An 18,345-nucleotide genomic window follows, 5' to 3' on the forward strand; every position below is an offset into this window, starting at 1 on the left:
TCCCAGCCGGCGCTCGCGGCCGCTTGCTACCGACCAGGCGCTGACACGGCCCCGAAGCTTCCAAACGGAGCGTGAAACAACGCACCTGCTCTTGTGGAACCTACCTGTTGGAGTCACACGCGGAGATTCTGGCTAGGGCAGACCGTACAGGTTCCTGCACCCTGGAATTCAGATAGCCTGGCTCCGTAGCTCAGATCCACTGCGTGCACGGTCCAGTAACTTCAGGCAAAGTCCTGAATCTCTAGTGTTCTAGTGTCCACAGTTGGTATAGAGTAATACCTACTCGTGAGGTTGTTGTGAGGATGAAGAGAGGAAACCTGTAACAAAGCCTTTAGTGCAATGCCTGACATATAAGTAGACCTCAGCTGTGACTCTTACCAGATTTGGGGTGGCATCAGTCCTGTGTTCAGAAAGCTCCACGGGTGCTTTCTATAGCGTTGAACCTAACAAAGGAGCTAGTGAGGGGTTCTTAAGTCAGGGAAGAAGATCAAATTCTTGTTTTGGAAAAATTAGTGACCAGAGCGCCTGGGTGGCTCAGTTGGTTGGGTGTCTGCCTTTGGCTCAGGTCATGATCCTGATGCCCTGGGATAGAGCCCTGCATGGGGTTCCTATCTGGTGGGGATTCTGCTTCTCTGCTGCTCCCCTTGCTTGTGCTTGGGGAAAAAAAAAAAAAAGTGAATGACAACCTAGACTTAAGTCAATCATAACAATCTGGTCAGCCCGGGTGGCTCAGCGGTTTAGCGTGGCCTTCAGCCCAGGATGTGATCCTGGAGTCCCAGGATCGAGTCCCACGTCAGGCTCCCTGCTTGGAGCCTGCTTCTCCCTCTGCCTGTGTCTCTGCCTCTGTGTGTGTGTGTGTCTCATGAATAAATAAAATCTTAATAAATAATAATAACAATCCAGCCTAGAAACAATGCAAACTGAATCTAAGTGGCCATGAGAGAGAATGGGACAGATTGGGGAGATATTTGGAAAGTGAATGTTAAAACTGATAAGATAGGGACAGACTTGGTAGGAAAAAATGCTCTGTTTTCTGTCTCGGGCAACAGGTGGTACCCTTCAGAGAACGGGGGGTGGAGGAACGGGGTGTGACACCAGAGGATGAAGCTGGGAAAATAAAATTTTTTTAATATTTTATTTATTCATGAGAGACACAGAGAGGCAGAGACATAGGCAGAAGGAGAAGCAGCTCCCTGCGGAGAACCCAATGTAGGACGAGAACCCAGGACCCCAGGATCACAACTTGAGGCAGATACTCAACCGCTGAGCCACCCAGGCGCCCCTGAGGAAATAATTAAGAGTGATTTTGAACATGTTGGAAATTGAAGTCTCTGTGACATCACGAGAGAGATGACCAATAGTCGTTTGGATGTATTTGTATAAAGGTCTACAGAAAGAGCTGGGCACAGAGAGCTACAGATCCAGAATCATCAGCAAGGTGAAATCACGAATGTGAATAATGTTACCAGAGATTTCAAGTAAAAGGATTAGAAGATGATGTGAGCAGAGATTGGTGACAGGATACTTAAGCCACCATTTTGGAACTTGAGGGATTATAGAGCCATAACCTGGGTCCCCCGGACCTGAGGATTTTTCATGGAGCAGAGCTGTCACACCACCCTTGAGCTACCTGCCTCTGGATACTTACAAGAAAGGGAAGTAGGGGCACCTGTGTGGTGGCTCAGTGGTTGAGTGGCTGCCTTTGGCTCAGGTCGTGATCCTGGGGTCCCAGGATCCAGTCCTGCATTGGGCTCCCTGAGGGAGCCTGCTTCTCCCTCTGCCTGTGTCTCTGCCTCTCTCTGTGTGTCTCTCATGAATAAATAAATAAAATCTTTAGAAAAAAAGGGAAATAATGTTTTATCTTACCAAAACCACCATTACTTCATGTTTCTTATTTGAAGCAGAATCTAATGTTAGTGGATGCAAGGACCAAGGCTAAAACCATCATTCAGCTTTTTGTAGTCTTACTTCAGACTACCCCCAAACACACCCTTAGACACTGAGTTGAGACAGTTTAAGTACCCCTAGAGGCCAGCCCCGGGTGGCTCAGCAGTTTAGCGCCACCTTCAGCCCAGGGCCTGATCCTGGAGACATGGGATCGAGCCCCACGTTACGCTCCCTGCATGGAGCCTGCTTCTCCCTCTGCCTGTGTCTCTGCTTCTCTCTTTCTGTGACTCTTATGAATAAATAAATAAAATCTTAAAAAAAAATCCCCTTAAGAACAAACATCCCGGACAGCCCAGGTGGCTCAGCAGTTTAGTGCTGCCTTCAGCCCAGGGTGTGATCCTGGAGACCCGGGATCGAGTCCCATGTTGGGCTCCCTGCATGGAGCCTGCTTCTCCCTTTGCCTGTGTCTCTCCCTCTGTATGTGTGTGTGTGTCTTATGAATAAATAAATAAAATCTTAAAAAAAAAACTTTCCAGATACAGATTTGCTTCTCCAGTACATACTAGCCTTTTCAGACACCCTCTCCTAAAACACTGACCTTCAATATACCCACCCACAGCTTTCTGCAAAAAAACAACTAGCCCCTTCTATACACATGTTTACCTCATATTCTTACTACACCACTCCCTAACACAAAAATTTGGTCCCTTCCTGACTCACTGACATAGACACACACACACCTGCCTCACTTCTCTTTGACTCACACTGTATGACCCGTCAAGATACATGCACTGATCTCTCACACTCATGCTTCAAATTTAACTATCCATACCCTCAAATGCACACACACTCTCCTAGGTGCAAACACTGGCCCGAGACACACCTAATTACCACACTCCAGTGGACATGCTCATTCCCTTGTTCAGACACATGTATTCTCTTTCAGAATTTTAGGGAAAGTATGTTGACCAGTAATGTGCTGGTAAATGTTTAACAACCACCTCTCCAGGCTGGGAAGGAAGAGCTCTGATTTATAGCATTTGTCGATTTCCATGGTGTACTCTGGCCCTAGCCAATTTCAAGCTAACAGTGATTTTACAACCTCACAAAATTCCCGACAATTTAGCAATGACTTTCAGAAGCACTCAGCTTCAGTATATTCTGAATGCAGACCATCACACAGGCCGTCACTTGCTTTAAGTGACTCACTGGCCTTAGCCTCGGGGTGGCTAAAAGCACGGGACTTTAATTCTCTACCTCATGGAGGCAGTGTCGTGCATGGTTAACTGCTAGTATGTTATTATCTTAAAGAGTTGTGATGAGACTTTAAATGATGTTTATCAAGAGCTAAGCACAATGCCTGGCCCATAAGACAACACTGCAAATTTATTAAGTCACCCTTTCTGATCCACTGACCCCCAGAGACACCCAAAACTCTAGAAAGGAAAATCCAACTTCTCCCCAAGACAACCAGTTCTACCATAGAAAATCACCAAACTTTATCTTCTGAGCAAAGGCGTGTTCTAAACTGTGTGGCACACTCTCTAAACTCCTTGAGTTTAGAGGAGAGGAAACCTACAATGTCAGAGCTGGAAGAGATCGCAGGCTGGCAGCCCTCAGGCAAATTCAGTTCTCAAAAGCGTTTTGTTTGGTCAGCAGAAAGCATGTCTCTTCCATTTTCACAGTCCCCATCCTTCCCATTGTCTTACACCCTCCCCACTTTGCTCAATTATGTCACTAGGGCCCAGCCCTTCAGCCAATCTGGCTTGCCACTCCCTGATTTAAAACTAATACCCTTGTGTTTTTAAACTGAGCTTTAGGTGGGTACATGATAGCAAAAGTTAAACTTTTATTGACCATTTACTTTGTGCCAGGCATTATCTTAATTAAGACTTACTTCAACCCTATGAGCTGGGTACTTTGGAATCTTTTCCCAGAATGCAAACAGGCTGAGAGAGGAACTAACTTGCTAAGTCACAGACCTAGTGTTTTTGAGTCTGAATCTAGGTGTGTTTGACTCTTGTCTACTGAAATATGACTAGATCAAGGGGAGAGAGGACATTCCAGGCAAGATAGCTCAAGTGAAGAGGGAAGAGAAACAGCCCTGCCTTCCGTGGATACCAAGCACTGGGAGAAGGCAGCGGACTGGAGGTGGGATGGGGGAGGGGCACTTTGAACACTGGAAGATAAAGCGATTGACTTTTGGACAAACTGAGTTGGCCCCTTACCCTTCACGCCCACTCCCCATCACCCTTAACTGGTCTTCCTTTTTCCCTGTCACCCTGTTCTTATATAAAATCCTCACTAGTGATGGTTTGGGAATGCAAATAGCTCTTCAAACCTGCCCCTGCTCTGAGGATAAAATCCAAAAGCTTTTTTGTTTTTTAATTTGAGAGAGAAAGCATGAAAGAGACAGATCACAAGCAAGGGGGAGAGGCTGAGGGAGAAACAGGCTCCCTGCTGAGCAAGGAGCCCATGTATGTGGGACTCAATCTCAGGCCCCCGGGATTACCACCTGAGCCAAAGGCAGATGCTTTTTTTTTTTTTTTTTTTTTAAGAAAAAAGAAAGATTTTATTTTATTCATTCATGAGAGACACAGAGAGGGAGAAAGAGACAGAGGCAGAGAAGTGGGCTCCATGCAGGAAGCCTGATGTGAGACTCGATCCCAGGACTCCAGGATCACGCTCTGGGCCAAAGGCAGGCACTGAGCCACCCAGGGGTCCCCCAAAGGCAGATGCTTAACTGACTGAACCACCTACGTGCCCAAAATTCAAAATTTTTAACATGACCTTTAAGATCCTGCCTCTTGGGATGCCTGGGTGGCTCAGCAGTTGGGTGGCTGCCTTCGGCTCAGTGATCCCAGGATCTGGGATCAAGTTCCGCATTGGGCTTCCTGCAGGGAGTCTGCTTCTCCCTCTGCCTGCGTCTCTGCCTCTCTCTCTCTCTCATGAATGAATAAATCTTTTTTTAAAAAAAGACCCTACCTCTGCACACCTATCCAGCCCTTGTTTGTGCTCATCTCCCCATTGCTGGTTTCACTTTGTAAGAATAACACTGAGGCAGTATTTATTAAGGCTCCCCTTGTCCTTTGGCCATCTTATCCTTGCCATCTCACTCAACTTGGATGTCCCTTTCTCAAAGAGGCCCTCTAGACTCCCCACTAGATAAGGCTGCTCTGTTCTCATAGCACTCTAGTCTTTCTTCACATAGCTTAGCATGTTATGTGATTTTTTTTAAGATGGAGAGGGGTGAGGGTGGGAGGCAGAGGGAGAGGAAGAATCTTCAGCAAGTTCCACACCCAGTGCAGAGCCAGAGGCAGGGATAGATCTCACCACCCTGAGATCTTGACCTGAGCTGAAATCCAGAGTCTGAGGCATAACTCACAGAGCCGCCCAGGGGCCCCAGAATGTTACATGATTATTAATGTGTGTGTGTTTAAGAGCAAGTCTGTTTCCATCACAGGACTATAAGTTCCTCAGGAACAGGGACTGAGCCCATTTCCTTGATTGCCATATTCTCAGTGATTAGCACAGTCCCTTCCTGTGTTACCTTTCCCATAAGTGTTTGTAGAATTAATAGACGAATTATAGATGCGGGTCGGAGCTGTATCTCCTTTTTTTTTTTTTTTTTAATTTTTTTAAATTTTTATTTATTTATGATAGTCACACAGAGAGAGAGAGAGAGTCAGAGACACAGGCAGAGGGAGAAGCAGGCTCCATGCACCGGGAGCCCGACGTGGGACTCGATCCCGAGTCTCCAGGATCACGCCCTGGGCCAAAGGCAGGCGCCAAACCGCTGCGCCACCCAGGGATCCCGGAGCTGTATCTCCTTATTGGGTGGCAGGCACGTATGCACAGACATCGGCAGTGCTCAAGTAGACACTTGGGTAAGTTTTGACAATGGACACAAGGATTTGTTTCAGCTTAAACTTTATTGGTTTGGCTTCTCTTGGGTACCCTGGAGCAGAGCTGAGTCCTGAGTAAGTGAAGGGCAGAGTCCAGGCGAGAGCTGGGTTTGGTCTGAGTCACTGAAATCTGGGAGAGTAGAGAGAGGAGGGGAAGTGGTTGGGGAGGAAGGTCATAATCCACTCAGAGTCAGCAAAGTAAGTTCATCCTGGTGCCCAGCCATGGTTCAGCTGCTCATACCTGCCAATTACCTTTTTTTTTTAAGATTTTATTTATTTATTCATGAGAGACACACACACACACAGAGAGAGAGAGAGAGAGAGGCAGAGACACAGGCAGAAGGAGAAGCAGGCTCCACACAGGGAGCCCGACCTGGGACTCGACCCCGGGTCTCCAGGATCACACCCTGGGCTGAAGGCGGCGCTAAACTGCTGGGCCACCGGGGCTGCCCCAATTACCTTTTTAATTATAAGTAATCAAAATAATTCCAAAAAGCACCCACTTTCCTATGGAGAATTTCTCATACTCTCCCTTCCATTGTTCTGGTCACGTTCCTCTTTCCCTTCCTGCCCTCTACAGGAAGCCACCCCAGATCTATTCCCTTGATCCCTCCCTAGCTCGCCAGCATCCAAGTCTGAAATATTTTCGTTTCCAAGCCTCGGTGTCTGCATCTTGAACCAGTGTTCTATCTCACCCTTTAGGTAGATGGACCTCTTCATGGTATTAGCCATCCCTTTCTTCTGGGACATGATAGATTACAGGACTTCCTAGCTGGTGAGATGGATTCTAGGACCACTGAGACCAACAATGGCTACAGAGAGGGACAACATGCCTCCAGCTCCGGGGGTTCCACCACTGGGAAGGGGCCATGGGATAAGGGTACAGAGAGAGAGCTGAGAATAAAATGGTCAGCTTAGCTCAGGTGGGCAGGGCAGGTGAGCGCAGCCTCTCACCTGGACAGAGTAGAAACCAAAGTGCAAGAAGTAATGACAGCTGCCAACATTACTGAACTCTTCCTCCTCCCATATTACTCTCGGCACTTTCCTCGTATTATCATATTTTAACCTGACAACAATCCCATGAAGTGGTCTGAATAAGCCTTGTTTTCATGAAAACGCTGAGGTTCAGAGAGACTTATGAGTTTGCTAGCATGTGCTGGAGTGCCGATCTGAACCCATGTCGGGCCTCAAAGCTCAAGCATATGACCACGACTCAAGATGCCCAAAGCCACTGAACAGCCCCACCTGAGCCTGCAGACTTCCATCTGATCCACCATCCAGGCCAGCAGCTCTCGAATCAGTAAATCCTTCAGCAAATCTTCATCACCCGGGTTCTTGGGTAGGGAGCTGCCAAGGAGAAAGCCTCAGGCAGGCTGTTTGAGCTGGGGCCCCACCCGGAGTGAGTAAATACAGGGCCTGGGACTCCAAGGGGCAGCTGGGGTGGGGGGAGGGAGTCAACACAGCTGCCTCTCCTTATCTCAGCTTTCAAAGCTCCACCCTGATCTATGGGCCTGGGGAGTAGCGGCTCCTCAGTACAGGCAAAGCCCAACAATTCAGGTGGAAGATATCCCACCCCACCCAGCTCTGCAAGTATCCCCAAGTGCATCCCCAAACCCGAGAGACGACTTCGGGAACAATTCACTTTTTAGAATGATCCACAGATTTCTCAGCTTCCTCAGGGGATGGGGGTGAGGGTGGGGGGTAACTGATGTCAAGGGACTGGTCTTGAGAGGGTCCCTGCTCCTCAAACAGCCTTCCTGAAGTCCGTCGGGGAGAAGTGGGGAAGCCAGTCCCCGAAGTCTCTTTCACCACCCCTCTCCGTGACTCTGATTCCACACACTGAGTCATCGATCTTAGGGACTCTGACCCCAACTCCCTCCTAGAACCCCAGCCCCTATTCCTCCTAGGGTTCTCCCTTAAGCTCCAGCCAGGCTTCCAGGAGTTCCATGAAGAGTGGAAGGGGATGCTTGTCTGGGGCCTGGCCCTGCTCTGGGGTCTAGGGGAGGGAAGGATGAGGCCCTGCCCCCACCCCTTCCCCAATGGGCTGACTCACCCCTGCTGCTCTCTCGACTCCTCCTTCCTGTTAGATTGATGGGCCAGCTCTAGGGCCCCGGCTTCCCTCTGGGTGATGTTGTGTTTCCAACTGGTCAGGTAAACAGGAGGGAGTGGGTAGGGCTGGGGAGACTCAGAAGTGCTCCAGTCTTTTGGGGCCTTTACCCAAGTTGCATAGTGTACCTCTTTCTCTGTTCAACCACCCCCACCCCCCGCTTGTCCCCAGCTGCCAAAGAACAGCTTTCCAGCATCTACCATGCTGACGAACAGCAAGGACAAGGTAAGAGACTTGGCAAAAGAGAGGAAGAAGGGCAAAGTCCAAAGTGGCCACCACCAAATGGTCACTGTCAGCAGCTCAGCTCTCTCTGCCTACAACCCCAGCCCCGTGGAGATCCTCTGGGAGCCCCTACATCTTCAATGATCCCTCTCCTTAGAGGAAGGATTAGAAAGAAAGGGTTGGAAGAAGAAAAGGATTGGAAAGCTTAGTCCCACCCCAGACTGGGCCAGTGCCCGAGCCCCAGTCAGGACCATGGTGTTGCCCAGCTCCCCATCAGTACCTAAGCCAAAGTTACCACCCAGAATCACAGGCCCGCTTGGCGTCTAGTCTAAACGAAGGAAGGTATGGCCAGCCGGTGCAGAGGAGGGAGTGTGGGCATTAACTCACTCATTCTTCTTCCCCTTCTGGGCCAGCAGCCAGTTCACAAAGTCTTGTTGGCGGATCTTGTCCATGGCGATACTGTAGTCACTGATGAAAGTCCCCTCGGCGTACCTGGGGCCTCGAGGTCGGGAGCCACTGACCTTAGTGTGGAATCTGAGGAGCAGGGAGGAGAGAGAGGGAGAAACCAGGCTCTACACGAAGGGAACCACAATGCGGGGGCAGGTGATTGTTATTGACCAGAGGCAGGTGTTTGAAAACAGCCACCTCCCACCACCCCCATTTCTTGGGAGTCAGATTTTTGTGGGATTTTTTGTTTTATGGGTTTTGTTTTGTTTTTAAAGATTTTACTTATTTATTCATGAGAGACACACACACACAGAGAGAGAGAGGCAGAGACATAAGCAGAGGGAGAAGCAGGCTCCATGCAGGGAGCCGGATGTGGGACTCGATCCCAGGTCTCCAGGACCACGCCCTGGGCCGAAGGTGGCACTAAACCACTGAGCCACTCGGGCTGCCTGTCTTATGGGTTTGTTTTTTTTTTTTAAGATTTTTATTTATTCATGAGAGACACACAGAGAGAGGCAGAGACATAGACAGAGGGAGAAGCAGACTCCCTGTGGGCAACCTGATACCAGACTCTGATCCCAGAGCCCCAGGATCACAACCTGAGCCAAAGACAGATGCTCAACTGCCGAGCCACCCAGGTGCCCCTTGGGAGTCAGTTTTATGGAGGCAGCCCCTTGTCTATGCATCAAGCCCCTCGGGCTTTATCCTCAGCTCAAGAGCCCACTTTCTGCATCCTCAGTTTGTGTGACTCTGGGTTCTGGACAAACAGGGATCAGGGGTTCCCTTCATCCCAAAGGATGGGTTCCCTTCATCCCAAAGGATCTCACTTTCCTCCTTTACTCCTCCTGCCTTGGCTCACCCCGATTCAAGTCTTTATTCCCAGTCAGTATGAACAATAGGAGCTCTTCCATAAGGGCACTCACTGTATGCCAGGTCCTCTCTCAGCCCTTTACTGCATAGACTCATTTGATCTTCGAAACACCCCTATGAGGTCAACACTATTTCTATGCCCTTTTTGTGAATGAGGAAACCAAGGTACAGAGAGATTAATCTAGCACTCCATGAAGGTGGGGGTCTGGGCCCAGATCTAAGTTTGCAATATATATATATATATATATATATATAAAAGAAGCAGGTTCCATACTTCTCCCTCTGCCTGTGTCTCTGCCTCTGTGTCTCTTATGAATAAATAAAATCTTTTAAAAAAAAATAAAGAGGGGAATCCCTGGGTGGCTCAGTGGTTTAGTACCTGCCCTTGGCCCAGGGTGTGATCCTGGAGTCCTGGGATCAAGTCCCACATCAGGCTCCCTGCATGGAGCCTGCTTCTCCCTCTGTTCTCTGCCTCTCTGTGTGTGTGTGTGTGTGTGTGTGTGTCTCATGAATAAATAAATAAAATCTTTAAAAAATTTAAAAAAAATTAAAAAAAATAAAGATTTTAAGAGAAGGGGAGTGAGCACAAGCAGGGGAGGAGCAGGAGAGAGAAGCAGGCTCCCTGCAGAACACGGAGCCGATGATGTGGGACTGGATCCCAGGACCCTGGGATCATGACCTGAGCCTAAGGCAGATGCTTAACCGACTGAGCCATCCAGGCGCCCCTAAGTTTGCAAATTCTTTTTTTTTTTTTTTTATTTTTTATTTTTTTTTATTTATGATAGTCACAGAGAGAGAGAGAGAGAGAGAGGCAGAGACACAGGCAGAGGGAGAAGCAGGCTCCATGCTCCGGGAGCCCGATGTGGGATTCGATCCCGGGTCTCCAGGATCGGGCCCTGGGCCAAAGGCAGGCGCCAAACCGCTGCGCCACCCAGGGATCCCAAGTTTGCAAATTCTATGTGATGTTGACTTGTACCTGACAGCCATGCCTCACATCTACATGACTGGATTTAGAGGGCATAGGACTAGTCCTTGCATCTGACAAGGCCCAGCTGTTTACCCAGACAAGTATCTCTTGGTCCTCCAGAGAACAAACAGAGCCCCCTCCCCCATTTGCTCATGACATTCTGCTCCCCACCGCCCCCCACCCAAGTGTCCCTGAGAGTCTGCCACTGGCCTGGGTGGCTCTTTGCTTTCCTTGGGAGCCTGTGTGTTCCCTGAGGCATTCTGCACACGTGAATGATGAATGGCTAAGGCTTTCATCAGGAAGGGAGACCCTGTTGTACACTTCAGACACTTAACCCCGGAGAAGTCCTTCCAGAGATCTAACCACAGTTTGTCCTGTGGCAACAGTAGCTCAAAATAAACCCTCTGGATTCTGTCCTTACTCCACACACAGACTGCCGGCGGGGTTCTCCCTCCCGCTTCTTTCCTCTTGGCTTGGGGTTCCTCCCCTTCCCACCTCCCCCCTGAACGCCAGAAGCAGCTCATCCTCCCCAGCCTCCTTCCCTGTGCCCAACCCCTCCCCTGCACCCCTACCTAGAGTGACCGGCTGCCTTCTCTCCCATCACCACCACCAGGAGCAGGGTCGCCAGCAGGAGACTGAAGATCTTCATGGCCACCATCTTCCAAGGGTGATTTCCTGAGCCAGGAGAGAAAAGGGATGAGGATGAGGGAAGCACTGTGTCCAGGCACAGCCTTCAGGCCGCCCAGGTACTGCTGATGCCTCAGAGCCTCTGTGGCTTCTGCCGGCGGGGGGCACTGAGCTCCGGGGGTCAGGGCTTTTCTGAGAGGCTAGAACAACACTTGGGGGGCTGCCGGGGGGGCTGGGTGTTGGAGTCAGATACTAGAAGGGTCACGGAGCCTGGCCAGGAGGAGGACCTGCTTTTTGTTGTGAAGTCTGAGTTGGGGAGGGCAGGGGGTAGAGGTCCAGGCAGAAGAGAGCAGCTAAGACCCCTGACAGCCTCCTTCCTGGCTCCAGTGGCTGGACGTCAAAGGCATGTGGCCTGGCGAGACTCCCCATACAGCCCCCCAAAGTCCATACCAGCCCTGCTTCCAGCTGTGGGATTGGCTGTCACCTAAACCATCACAGCTCTCTCACCCCAAGTGAAAGGCACAGGTAGGACCATTCCATCCTCTCCTCCCTGGGGTTCACTATCTCTGTGCAGGGAAGCTCTTCTTGGGGTCCTGCTGCAGGAAGATGAGGTCTGGTGGCCCAAATAGCTCTAGGTCTAACTTTGGTCTTCAGAGCTGGGAGGAAGGTTCCTTACTTACTGCTCTTCACCCCTACAGAAGACCCCCTGGATGAAATGGGACCAGGCCTCATTCATCCTCCTGCCTTTGTCACTAGGTGTTACAGGAATCCTGAGAGCCGCCTTCTTATTTCTTAGAATGTGAGATGCAAGGATGCCAAGCATCTCTGGGTGCCAAGACCCACTGCCTCTCCAGTATCCTCTCCACCCATCCCCTGTCCCAGCCGCTCTCTCACCTGGCTTCCTTTCCAGCTCTTCCAGAAGGACAGGGCAGGGGTTTCTTCCTCCTACCTTCTGGTCCTTTGGAGCCTGTCTCAAGAAAGTCTGCTGTAACTCCTTTATATCCAGGCATCACACACCTGCTGATTAGCCTAAAAGCGTCTTATCTCAAGAAATTAAGTCCACAGCTCCCGCCACATTAAGTCCATTTTACGCGTAATAAAGTTGCCCTTTCCACTTGAACTGTGCTAATCGATGATTAACATTTGGGTATCTCCAGTTCCCTACGGGGGTAGGACGCCTTAAGTGTCCTCTTTCTTCTCCCCCCTCCTCCCTTCTGGGCACAGGGCCCTGTATTCTTCTAGCCTCACTTCCTTTCCAGGTGTCCCCAGTTGGAAAGGGGGCCCTGGGTGAGGGCAGACTTGGGTCGGGTGGCACTAGCTGGGGAAGGACCCCTCCCATAGGCAACAGGCTACCCTGGGGTCCGAGAGAGTGGGGCACAGTTGTTTGAACCCCAGCTCTGGATAGTGGCACACAGCTTTGTCAGTGAGGCCATGTCCCTATTGTGAAATCTAGGGGGGTATCCCAGCTGGCCAGGGAAAAGGTTGGAGAGTAAGAGGGTTGAGGGACCGCGAAGGATGGAAGTTTCCTGGGGGAGCTGGGAACTGAGGACTTGCAGTCAAGCTGCCCTCCTGTGTTAGGGCAGGATAGAGTTGGGGAGGGACCCCAGGGTGGCTCAGCAGTTGGGTGTCTGCCTTTGGCTCAGGGCCTGATCCCCGTCAGGGATCAAGTCCCACATCAGGCTTTCTGCAAGGGGCCTGCTTCTCTCTCTGTCTTTCATGAATAAATAAATAAATAAAATCTTAAAAAGAAAAGAAGAATGGAGTGGGGAAAGTGGTCCACTTACCCCTTGGGAACTTGAAGGAAAGTGGGCAGCTACAATTCTATCTGTAAAGGTTTATGAGACCCAGTGGGACCTGTCTCTGCTATCAGACTGGGGGGCCCTGAGGTCATGCTGTGCCTGTTCGACTGGAGGGCTCTCCGGCGCAGGGGCTTCGTTTCCCTGATCAGACTGGGGAGTCTGTACCAGGAGTGTGAACCAGGAGCCATCTCTTCCCCATCCTACAGAAGGTTCCTGAGGCTAAGGGCCATGCCTGCCCCTCAGACTGGAGACCCCTCGAGGTGCTGCCTCTGCCTTTCTCCAAGGACTGAGTATATGCCTCTGCCCTCATGGCTCAGTCTAGAAGGGGCAGGGCAGACACTGCATTTTTGGCAGACCCCCCAGGTCCTCCTTCCCAGGCTATTCCTACTCCACTCACCATCCCAGGCTATTCCTACTCCACTCACCATAGCACTTTGAACCATCAACAACCCAGCTTATGCTCTGCTTATTAGCTCCAGGGTCTAATAAAGGCCACTTTCCTTTCCAGGTAAACTGTGGCCAGGAAGCAGCTCCAGCATGAAATTAAGTGCTTGTGTGGGATGAGAGTTAACTGGACTGGGGCGGGGTGGAGGACAATTCAACTCTGCTTCCTAGAAACCTTGCCCACCCATTTTTCACTATCTAGAAAAACTTCTCTCCGGGCAAGCTCTCCAAATTCCATCTCCCAGCTATCAATGGGCAGTGATTAGACATCGATTCAGATTTGGCCTCCAAATGGGATGTGGGGTTGCTTGTGCTCCTGCTTCCTGTTGAGCAACAGTTAATGGGCTCAGAAGAGTCTGTATGTCAAAACCTGGGCACCTCCACCTGGAGGCACAAGGTATCCAAGGAGGGTGGACATCATTCCCTGGGACCTCGTAAGTCTGATGCCAAAACAGAGTCAAAGAGGATTCTGGGATGGGTCCCTGCACTGCAGCTCTGAGTGTCTGCCTGGTGCTCTGGGGATTTGTTTTGGGGGTGGGCTGCTCTGAAGGCCACTTGTGCTTCAAATTCTCACCCCACCCCCTCTTGGAGGGAACCTCTCTGCAGCCCACCCCCCAACCTGTTTCCCTTTGATCTTTGGCTCTCATGCTGTGCAGTGGACAGACTAAGGAGAATGTAGCCTGAGCCCTGGTGGAGGAAGGAATGTGGGGAGGGTCAGGGGAGGAGATCAGAGAAGATGCCAGATGCCCAGAGGAGCTCACAGCCCTCACCCCCTAGAGCATGTTGGGAGGCTGGGGAAAAGGTAGCCTTCTTTTTCAAAAATTTTTGAAAAAAAATTTGTTTTAAATTTTATTTTTCATGAGAGAGAGAGAGGCAGAGACACAGGCAAAGGGAGAAGCAGGCACCATGCTGGGAGCCCGATGTGGGACTTGATTCTGGGTCCCCAGGATCATGCCCTGGGCCGAAGGCAGATGCTCAACCACTGAGCCACCCAGGTGCCCCTATTTATTTATTTTTTTTAGATTTTATTTATTTACTCATGAGAGACACAGAGATACAGGCAGAGGGAGAAACAGGCTCCATGCAGGGAGCCCGATGTGGGACTCCATCCCGGATCCCCAGGATCACGCCCCGGGCCAAAGGTGGCTCTAAACTGCTGAGCCACCCGGGCTGCCCTATTTTTTTTACTTTTTAAAAAGATTTTTTTATTTATTTGAGAGACAGGAAGACCATGCATAAGTGGATGGAAGAGCAGAGAGAGAAGCAGACTCTCCACTGAGCAGGGAACCCAACATGGGGCTCAGTCTTGGGACCTTGGGACCACAACCCAAGCTGTAGACAGATATTTAACCAACTGAGATACCCAAGTGCCCCCAAAAGATGGCCTTCTGAAGTTTCTGGGAAGGGGCTTTCTTCGGAAGGGGCTGCTGGATTTGATCAAGAGAGTTCAATGAGGGCTCCCTGGGTAGCTCAGTTAGGAGAGTATGTGACTCTGGATCTTGGGGTTGTGAGTTCAAGATTCACTTGGGTGTGGAGGCTACTTAAAATTTTTTTTTTTTTTTTTTTTTTTAAAAGGAACCTTTGGGGGCAGCCGGGGTGGCTCAGCAGTTTAGCGCCACCTTCAGCCCAGGGTCCGTCCGATCCTGGGACCTGAGATCAAGTCCCACATTGGGCTTCCTGCATGGAGCCTGCTTCTCCCTCTGCCTGTGTCTCCGCCTCTCTCTCTGATGTGTCTCTCATGAATAGATAGATAAAATCTTAAAAAAAAAAAAAAAAAAAGAAAAGAAAAGAAAAAGAAAGGAACATTTGGGATCCCTGGGTGGCTCAGTGTTTGAGCGCCTGCCTTCAGCCCAGGGCGTGATCCTGGAGTCCCAGGATCGAGTCCCACATCAGGCTTTCTGCGTGGAGCCTGCTTCTCCCTCTGCCTGTGTGTGTCTCTCTCTCTTGCTGTGTCTCTCATGAATAAATAAATAAATAAAAATATTTAAAAATAATAAAATAAAAATTAACATAAGTAAAGATAGCTAAATCCACTGGCAACTCTACCAGCCCGGCCACCACACATGGGGAGAAGTGGCCCTAGTATGCCGCCTGCAGCACGGTGCAGGGGTGGGGTCTGGGAGTGGGGGGCTCTGACCCTCAGTCCACTGGGGAGCTGTTCCAGGATGTGAGGGGTCACAGGGGCCGGGAAAGCAAGAGGAAGCCCAGATACCAAGGCTGGGGGCGAGGGGCAGACAGGTGGAGAGAGTGGGGGTGCGAGAGGTGCCTAGGACTCCTGGAAGCCAGGGAATCAGCACAGGAAGGGACGATGGTGATATTGTGAGAGAACCCAGGGTCCTGCTTCCCAGACCCTCCCAACCTCTGGATCCAGACACCAGGAGGAGAACTGGAATGGCAGAGGAGCCTTGGGGGCTTGCTGGCTCTTCCAGCTCCCGGTGGTGACTCACTGTTCCCGCCACAGCCGGAGGGCCACCGCAGACATTCCAGACCCAGCTCCACCGCCAGGCCAGGGTGACTCAGAGGGCTGGCTGCAGCCTCCCTGCCAACGACTCTGCTCCAGAAGTTCGCTTGGCCTTCAAGCTCCCCGGCTGACTCAGAAGGCAGACATCCCCTCTCCGAGCTCTCCTACGCCAGGTGGCAGGTTTATGCTTCTCCTCCTGCGGAGGATACAAAGGGACAAACTCTGCTGAGTCATCAGGTCTGTCCTGATTCCTAGAAGGGCCACTTCCAGCTTTCCTCCCCAGTCACATCACAAACCCAGTGGTGGTCCCAAACATTTTTGCCCAAGTCAGCCCCTGTACCACCCAGGCCAAGATAGATACTTTTCAGGGGGATCTTCAGAGAAAGACTTAGTCAATAAGATTGCAGTAACTTTGTACGGTGACAGATGGTCGCTGCATTTATGGTGGTGAGCATTTTGTAAGTATAGAATTGTCAAATCACCATGCTATATACCCCCAAGGAATATGATATGTCAACTAACATTTTAAAATAAAATAAAACTCTCCACTCACAACACGGAAGATACTACCTAAAACCTCTCTTGGCCATCTGTTATAAGGAATCAGTTTGGAAGTCCCCTCTCAGGTCTAACTCCAATCCCTCTTGCTGTTTTCACAGGCTGTTTTTGGTCGGCTTTTGTCAAGAAAAGAGCTCAGCCCTTAGTAATTGCGACCTAATCCATGGGAGAAGAACTGTGGGACAGTGTTAGAACTGGGAGAGGTGACCACAAGGCTCTCACTTCCAGAGAGGGAAAGAACTGGTGGTATATTTAGGGTGAAAGGCCAAAGGGCCAGGCCTCCCAGGGAAAGCAGCATTCCTAACTCCTTCTCTGTCCCAGGTGGGAGCACCTCCCAGGAGAAGGAGGTGAGGGGTGAGAAGAGAAAGCTTCCCCTTTTCTCTGCATGCAGACAGCTTCCAGGTCCCCAGTGAAGCCTAGCCCATTCCTGTGATAGGTATGGGGACGTCCTTCTGCAACCTCCACAGCCACACCCTTTTTAAAATAGATTAGGGAGGGGACGCCTGGGTGGCTCTGAGTTTAGCCTCTGCCTTTGGCTCAGGGCGTGATCCCGGAGTCCCTGGATCGAGTCCCACATCAGACTCCCTGCATGGAGCCTGCTTCTTCCTCTGCCTGTGTTTCTGCCTCTTTCTCTCTGTCTCTCTGTGTGTCTCTATGAATAAATAAATAAAATCTTTAAAAATAGATAGGGCAGCCCGGGTGGCGCAGAGGTTTAGCACTGCCTGCAGCCCAGGGTGTGATCCTGGAGACCCTGGATGGAGTCCCACGTCGGGCTCTCTGCATGGAGCCTGTTTCTCTCTCTGCCTCTCTCTCTCTCTCTCTCTCTCTCTGTGTGTGTGTTTCTATGAATAAATAAATAAAATCTTAATAAAAATAGATGATAGATAGATAGATAGATAGATTAGGGAGTAGCCTGTGGGGTGGAGAGGGTGTAGGAGGAGGATTCCAGCCCCAGCTCCACCTGCCCACCACTCCCAGGTAAGCTTTGGATTTGGACAAAGCCCTTATCCACTCTGAGCTTTTAGTTTGCACATCTCTGAATCGGAGATAAGAAAACCGAATCTGGCGATGTCTGGTGATGCTTGGTCTCAGGGTGGTGAGTTCAAGCCCCATGTTAGGCAGGGAGACTACTTAAAAGGAAAAAAATAAATAAATAAATAACCACCTTCACCCCAGGAAAAAAACAAACAAACAAACAAACAAACCAGAATTAGTCCCCCCTACCTCATAGGTAAGTGTGACATTGTTTTGTTAACTTGCCAGTGTGGTGTTCTCTGGCATGGTCTCCTCTACTTCACTCTATGGTGAGCATTCAGTAAGATGAAATATCAAAGCCAGGTTGGGGTGCCTGGGTGGCTCAGTTGGTTAAGTGTCTGCCTTCAGCTCAGATCATGATCCCAGGGTCCCTGGGCCCCTGGGCTCCCTACCCAGTAGAGAGTCTGCTTCTTTTCCCTCTCTCCCCTACCCCAACTCTTGCTCTCTCTCTCTCTCAAATAAAATCTTTAAGAAAAAAAATTGTTTGGGGAAACAAGCATACTGAGCAGATACATTGTGTTACATCATATCTTGACACATTAGTGATCCTTTGCTGGGTAACTAATTGCTCCAAACTTTACCAGTATAAAGCAACAGAACATTCCCTAACTCACAGTTTCTGAGAATCGGGAACCTGGCGGTGGTTCAGCTGGTGCTTCTAGCTCAGGTCTTCATGAAGTTGAAGTGAGCTGATAGCCGAGTTGCAATCTCAGAAACCTGGGGCTGTAGATCGCCTTGTAGGCTGAAGACTTCAGACCTCTCCACCCTTCTTCCCTCAGAGCAAAGTCATCCACCTAAATTGAAAGTCTAAGTGAAATTTAGAAATGACATACCATCCCTTCAGCTTTATGCTGTTGGCCACATAGACCAACACTGGCACCATATGGGAGGAACTGCACAAGGCTGTGAACGGAGGGAGGTGGGGGGCTCATTAAGGGCCACCTTAGAGGTTGGCTACCAAATCCATAATCTGCCCTAAAAAAATACTGTCCATTATTATTATTACAGAAGGTATT

The 18,345-nt window shown here is 50.1% G+C and overlaps 1 protein-coding gene across 1 annotated transcript; it reads right to left on the reverse strand.

Moving 5' to 3' along the window:
- Positions 1-6,979: 6,979 nt before the first annotated feature.
- Positions 6,980-11,068, reverse strand: GIP (gastric inhibitory polypeptide). Its single transcript, XM_038546029.1, has 4 exons — positions 10,978-11,068; positions 8,509-8,655; positions 7,846-7,935; positions 6,980-7,139 (listed from the first exon to the last, which is right to left on the reverse strand). The coding sequence occupies exons 1-4, from the start codon at positions 11,061-11,063 to the stop codon at positions 6,980-6,982; spliced, it is 483 nt and encodes a 160-aa protein (XP_038401957.1). The 5' UTR covers positions 11,064-11,068.
- Between the last annotated feature and the right edge of the window lie 7,277 nt (positions 11,069-18,345).

The sequence above is a fragment of the Canis lupus genome, chromosome 9 (assembly GCF_011100685.1).
Source record: "Canis lupus familiaris isolate Mischka breed German Shepherd chromosome 9, alternate assembly UU_Cfam_GSD_1.0, whole genome shotgun sequence".
Classification (NCBI taxonomy): Eukaryota; Metazoa; Chordata; class Mammalia; order Carnivora; family Canidae; genus Canis; species Canis lupus.